Source organism: Bombus vosnesenskii, unplaced genomic scaffold (genome assembly GCF_011952255.1).
Source record: "Bombus vosnesenskii isolate JDL3184/JDL3185 unplaced genomic scaffold, Bvos_JDL3184-5_v1.1 scf7180000014451, whole genome shotgun sequence".
NCBI classification, from domain to species: Eukaryota; Metazoa; Arthropoda; class Insecta; order Hymenoptera; family Apidae; genus Bombus; species Bombus vosnesenskii.
Genome location: NW_022883459.1, coordinates 1 through 7,058, shown reverse-complemented (window position 1 = coordinate 7,058; position 7,058 = coordinate 1). Strand labels below are relative to the sequence as shown.

Genomic DNA, 7,058 nt, shown 5'->3' with positions numbered 1-7,058 from the left:
AACTCGCATAGTATTGTTAAGATATCTCGTATAGAAACTGAAATACGTTCAATTGAATAATTCCGGCACCATCTGCAAAACTGCAACAACGCTTTCTTTAACAGGTTCCAGACTTGGCATAGCGCGGAGAGGGTGTGGTAACTGTGTAGTGGAGCAGACACGGAGAGGACGGAGCCGCGAGCTTACCCGAAATCTCCGGAAAACTGGAGAATTCAGGTAAGGAAAGTAACCAGAGTGAAGGACTAGCGCCCGTGAATGCAAAGCGGGTGTAAGAACCCACGAAATCTGGTGTAGAAGGGCGCTAAAGGCGGAGGTAAACCGAGTGCGAGGTTATGACGAAGGGGTAGCCATATTGGGACGCGTGACAACTGCGCCTCCACACGAGCTACCCGAGGAACCACACAGACGCAGCCATATTGACACGTGCGTCAAAGCGCGCCGCGCGGGCCATTTGAAAGCGGCAGCGTCTAATGGAGCAGCAAGTGCGAAGGAAGCGGCCATATTTGCGCCCAATGGCGAAAAAAGACGCAACGGTGGCGAAAGATAAGGAGGTAGGGGAAACCGTCGGAGGAAGGGGCGAAGCGGAGCTGGTTGCTGAGCCGTCACATGTCAGCACCAGGAGCATGACGAGGGCGGCCCTGACAAAAGAGGGGCCCTCCCACTCCACACTGGACACGGAGAACCCGCAGTCCAAAGAAACGACAGAGGAAGAGGACCTAGCCCAAGAGATGAGAACCGCTATTATGGCAGACATAGGAGCGGAACTGATCCGTCGGGCCGCAGAGATGACCAAGGTTGTCGAGACATCTCGCAATCTTAAGAGTACGCAGGAGGAAACGTTGAAGGAAGTGGCGAGGTCTATCACCGCGGGCACAACGGAGCTGCTGAGGAGAATAGACCCCGCCATCGTCGCCCTCGCTATAGCGCAAAGACGCATAACGACATTAGAGGCGGAGAACGAGGCGCTCAAAAAAGAGCTGGCCATGCGTCCCCCCGCAGAGAAGAGCAGCGACAAGGCGCGTCTCGCCGCAATCGAACATGAGCTAGATAAGACCCTCGCTGCACCGGCTAGAGGAACGCCTCCAGAACATGGAAAGGATGGAAGAAAAGGAGGTCGCGCCGGACGAGAGCACAAGAAGGGCTAAGAGCGGAGCCCCAAACGCTCCATCGACCAAGGGAGGAAAAGCGGCTGCCACGGAATGGCAGACCGCCGGAAAGCAAAAAAGAAGAAGAATATCAGAAAGAAGAAGGGGGCAGAGAAGAAACACTCGGCCAAACCAACCTCCGGGACGATCACCCTGACAGACAAATCGGGACAATCCTGCGCGGAGATTCTGGCTGCGGCCAGGAACAGCGTCTCCCTGGCTGAGGTCGGCATCAGCACGATGAGGATGCGAAAGACCATCACTGGAGGCGTCATTCTGGAGGTCCCCGAGGATCAGGAGAGAAAGAAGGCCGCAGCGCTCGCAGCATGCCTAACGCGGGCTCTGGATCCGAACAAGGTCCGCGTGGTGACACCCTTCCGAGCCGCCGAAGCAGGGGAGTCAATGATAGACGTATCAGCCACCAAGGAGGAAATCCGGAACCCCCTGACGAAGGAGAGCGGCTGCAAGCCGGAGGACGTCCGACTGGGAGAAATCCGCCCCGCCCGAAACGGTCTTGGATCTGTGTGGATACGAGGCCCGGCCGGTGCAGTGAGGAAACTGGCCCAGGCTGGCAAGGTGGCCATAGGGTGTTCAACGGCGAGGGTCGAAGCCATCGCGCGAAAACCTCTACAGTGCTACAGGTGCCTGGAGATCGGGCACGTAAGGAAGTCCTGCACCGCCAAGGAAGACAAGGGGCACCTATGCTTCAGATACGGCAAACCAGGGCACCAAGCGAAAGCATGCACTGTCGCGAGCCCGAAATGCCTATCCTGCGAGGCGCTTGGAGCACCATCCGGGCAGAGGATGGGTGGACCGGCCTGCCCCCCCCCCCCGAAGAAAGGAACCCAGATCCGCACGCAGGCTGTGTTACCCAATAACTGAAAAATCCCAAAGTCAACGTCGCCTGTCTACTGTTTATGGCCTGACTTCGTCGCAGTCTTTTGTCTACGCTCTGTCGATGGCTTCAGTGCTTGAGAAAACTAAAAAGACCAGATGTAGAGTTTTCTTAGAAGTGGTAAGCACTTCAACACCCTCCCTAAAACTCTACATCCCTACGAACAATTATCTCAAATTTACAAATTATCTCTTAATATTTTTCTCACTCTTGTCGTAAATAACTGAAACTTAATTTGTCAATGCCTTCTCAAGTACATTTGCCAGCCGCCTTTCTCTTTTCCATACAAATTAATTTATTACAAAAAAAACTAGAAGACTAAACAGATCATGTGGAGTTTTTCCTTTTTTTTTTTTTTTTGAGAAGTAATAATCACTTCGACACCCTGCCTAAAAACTCTACATGTTTACAAACAACTACCTCTTAATATCCTTTTTACTTTTCAAGCCTAACTTTTTTCTTAAATATTCAAATCTCGGTTTTGGCAACGCCTTTGTACATATATCTGCCAGTTGCTCTTCGCTTGTTACATAAGTTACATCAATTTCGCCTCTATTGTATAAATCTCTCAAGAAATGATATCTTACGTCAATATGCTTACTTCTTTGATGGAATTCTGGATTCTTAATTAATTTCACGGCACTAGTATTGTCCACACATAGCATATACTTAAGGATCTCTATTTTACATTCAAGAAATATTTCCTTTGGCCACATAATTTCTTTCGCTCCTGAGCTGCACTGACATATTCAGCTTCGGTCGTAGATAGAGCTATACATTGTTGTCGCTTACATTGCCATGTGATGGCCGCATTCGCATACTTACATACAACGCCTGATGTCGATTTTCTTGTTTCTTCGTCGCCTGCATAGTCAGCATCGCTAAAGGTTTCGAGACTGCCTGCTTTTATATATAAGAGTCCCATGTCTGCGGTCCCTTTTATGTAGCGCAAAATTCGTTTGACTAATTTCCACTGATACTGGTTTGGATTCTCTAAATGTCTCGCCGCTATATTTATTGCAAAACTAATATCTGGCCTACTTACAGTTTGTAAAAACATTAAGTTCCCTCTGTATGGTGCGCTACAATCATTATCGCCTATGTTACTTTCGCTCCAATTAGTCTCGATAGGTGTAGAAACACTGTTTGCCTCATTCGTATTAAATTTTTCCAATATGTTTTCCACATACCTACTCTGATAAATGAATATTGAACCATCTTCTAATCTATAAATTTCAAGTCCAAGAAAACTCTTTACTTCTTTCGAACTCGTAATTTTGAATTCTTTATTTAAATCATCGAATAATTTATCAATTAGAGATTCGTCTGAAGTTGCTACCAGTCCATCATCTACGTATATGGTCATTAACATTAATTTGTCGTCTTCTGTATAAATATAAAAACAAGGATCTGCGTTACTCTGATAAAATTTTAAGTTCGAGATAAATTTTGTGAAACGTTCCGTCCAACATCTTGGAGACTGCTTTAAGCCATATAGGCTTTTTAGCAATTTACAAACGCGACTTGTACCATCATCACAACCTTTAGGTTGTTTCATATAAATATCTTCTTTCAGACTTCCATATAAAAATGCGGTTTAAATGCCGAACTGTCCGAGGTGTAAATTATTTTTGGCTGCAATACTGAGCATTAATCTAATTGTGTCAAACCGAGCAACGGGACTATATGTTTCCTTATAATCTATGCCTTCTTTCTGTGAATACCCTTTTATTACTAGTCGCGCTTTGTATCGTTCCGAGTTGTCCGGATTTAGCTTTATCGTTAAGACCCACCTATTGCTAAGTACCTTCTGATCTTTAGGTTTTTCTACAAGAATCCACGTCTTATTTTCATGGTGCGATTTCATTTCATCATTCATAGTCGTTTTCCATAACTCTTTCCTTTCAGATCTCATCGCTTCGTTAAAATCCACCGGTAATTTTTCCGCTACGTACGTTACTGGGTCCCCATAAAAATCGGTTCGTTTGATCTTATCTCTATCTCTCAATTGTCTCACATTGTCGCTAGTTCCATGCGGTTGTTTTTCATGTTCACTCTCTGCACTTTCATACGTACATGCTCTATCGCTCTGCGCACTCACATCTTCGCGCTCGACAATTTTCGGTAAACTTAATTTTACGAATTTCGCATTTTCTAGTTCGGGCTTGAATATTACGTCACGGCTTAATATTACATTTTTTACTGTTGGCACGTACAATCGATACCCTTGTCCGTCATCTACATAACCTACCAAATATCCCTTGTTAGCCTTTTTGTCTAGTTTTGTTCTCTTCTCCGCAGGTATGTGTGCAAAGCACTCAGTACCGAAAACCCTAAACTTTTCTAAATTCGGCGGTTTCCCGTACCACAGTTCATATGGTGTTTTCTTGTCTTGTCTTGTCGGCCCCGTCTTATTTATGACATGTACTGCTGTGTTCATGGCTTCGGCCCATAAAAACAGCGGTAGATTTGGTTTCGGATATAGCATCGACCGACCTGCCTCTACTATTGTTCTATTTTCCCTTTCTGCGACACCATTCTGTTCAGGAGTGTATGGGACGTTAATTGTGTGCCTAATTCCCTGACTTCTTAAAAATTCTTTGACTTTTTTATTTTTGAATTCTTTCCCTCCATCACTATGAATTTCGTTAATTTTATCATTAAACTGATTCTCAACTTCTAGGCAAAGGATTTTTAATTTTTCAATTACTTCTGACTTAAGTCGTAAGAAGTACATCTTTGTGAATTTTGAAAAATCGTCGTTAAATGTCAGAAAATACAGTTTCTTGCCTAATGACTCGACTTCCATAGGTCCACATACATCCGCATAAATAATTTCGCGAGGTTTAGTCGCCCGATTGATTTTCTCCTGAAAACTCGATCTATGATGTTTCCCGTACGCGCAACGTTCACAGAAAAAGTTACTATTCTCTACCACTTTCATATTTGAATTCTTTAAGAACTCTTTAACATGCCTGATATTTTGATGACATAGCCGTTCGTGCCATAACTGTAACGTGTCCGCGTTTGACTCCGCTCTATTGCTAAAATTACAAACTGACGGTATGATAACTCGCGTATCTACTTTATACAAATTTCCAATAACTGAACCTCTTGCTATTATTTTCCGATTTTGTAAAAATACACAATTGGTCCCTTCCTTTGAAATACAGAAATCTACGCCCCTTCTTGCGACAGATCTAATCGAAAATAAATTTGTTTTCATACCTGGTACGTACAGAACATCGTTCATTGTACATGTTACCCATTTGCCGTCCACAAAAGTCTCTACTTTAATTTTTCCTTTGCCGCACGCATCCATGAATGTACCATCGTCGATCTCTATCATCGTATTATCGAATTCTTCGAAGACGCTAAACCATTCCCGTCGTTCTGTCATGTGATCCATAGCTCCTGAATCGATTATCCAAACATCAGCTTGTATCGCTGAGGTATTTCCTAATAGACCAATTCCGCTGTGATCCCGATTTTGATTTCTAGGTTCCTGGTTGTCTCTTCTGTCACTTTTAAAACAATTTTTACTTGTGTGGCCTTTCCTTTTGCATATAAAGCATCTAAAGCAATCCTTCTTTAGATGGCCAACTTTTCCACAATTGAAGCAGCTTGGTCCTTGTTTCTCGTATTCACGTTTACTTGACTGCTTCTGCTGTTCCCTTTTATAATTATTATTTTTTGTTACCAGTACCACCGATGTTTCCTGGTCGTCTTTCTTCCAACTGATTTCTTCCGTCATCAGCCTGGTACTAAGCCTGTCTAAGGTCTTCTTTTCTTCTTCCACGGAATCCCACGCACTGTGAAAATGATCAAATTTGTATGGTAACACCGATAAAATGCGTGTTATCAGCATTTTCTCGCCAATTTCACTTCCAAGGGCTTTCATCTTTGCCGCTATGAGTTCCAACTTTGATAGGTTGTACGAGACATTTTCAGATTCTTCCCATTTAAGATCGAAGAACTGCTCCTGGACCATATTTAAATTCTCATCCGACTTCATGTCATACACTGTATTCAACTTTTTCCACATTTCGTGTGCTGTTGTGCAACATAAAACAAGATTCAACGGTTTCCTTCCTACTGAAGTCACGATTAATTTTCGCGCTAATCGATCTGCTTTCAAAAATCTTTCACGAGCGATTTCTTTCTCCGCGCTGTTACCTGGATGACACAGATTACCTTCACACACATTGATCAGGTCGTCATCTTCGCCCAAAAGTGTACGCATAACAAAACGCCACTGGAGCCAATTTTCGTCACCGCGTAACATCTCGATCTTCGCATTTGCTGATTCCATTTTAGCACTATCCCTTATTTTACTATGCACAACACTTTAACAATTTTTTCACTTCACGTTGCTACCTTGCAATTTACAGCCCTGGGCCCATAACCTGTTGAGGTTATTCGATGTGTAAACAGAGAAAACACGTGGATAAGTTGTAAGGCAGAAAATATATTTAAATAGAAGTGTAATAAGTAAGAATACAATTTGAGCTGGTCCAGAACCGCACGCAAGCTGTGTTACCCAATAACTGAAAAACCCCGAAGTCAACGTCGCCTGTCTACTGTTTATGGCCTGACTTCGTCGCAGTCTTTTATCTACGCGCTGTCGATGGCTTCAGTGCTTGAGTAAAACTAAAAAGACCGGATGTAGAGTTTTCTTAGAAGTGGTAACCACTTCAACAGCGAACCTAAGCCCGCAGACAAAGAAGCTGGCACGGAGGAAGCCAGAGAAGCGACGACGCTAGGGGGTCGAAAATACGCATCCTCCAGACGAACCTAGGAAGATCAAGGCGAGCGCAAGACCTGCTCTACCAAACCATTCGGGAGAGCACGGTCGCCCTAGCGGTGGTGGCGGAACCATACAGAGTCCCGGATGCTTCGGAATGGGCCGGAGATACGGAGGGAATCGTTGTCGTCACCTGGACATCAACGCCCGGGGCATTCGCCCGCGGAGCCCTGCTGGAACGCGGCAACGGATACGTAGCGATCGAGGGGGCAGG

General features: G+C 44.7%; 2 protein-coding genes across 2 annotated transcripts; one reads left to right on the top strand and one right to left on the bottom strand.

Moving 5' to 3' along the window:
* Positions 1–1,199: 1,199 nt before the first annotated feature.
* LOC117239898 lies at positions 1,200–2,027 on the top strand. The gene has a single exon (XM_033505731.1). It carries the CDS (start codon positions 1,200–1,202, stop codon positions 2,025–2,027), a length of 828 nt encoding a protein of 275 aa, XP_033361622.1.
* Positions 2,028–4,995: 2,968 nt separating this feature from the next.
* Positions 4,996–6,352, bottom strand: LOC117239900. The gene is made up of 4 exons (XM_033505733.1): positions 6,217–6,352; positions 5,741–6,132; positions 5,269–5,545; positions 4,996–5,084 (listed from the first exon to the last, which is right to left on the bottom strand). The coding sequence occupies exons 1-4, from the start codon at positions 6,350–6,352 to the stop codon at positions 4,996–4,998; spliced, it is 894 nt and encodes a 297-aa protein (XP_033361624.1).
* Positions 6,353–7,058: the final 706 nt, after the last annotated feature.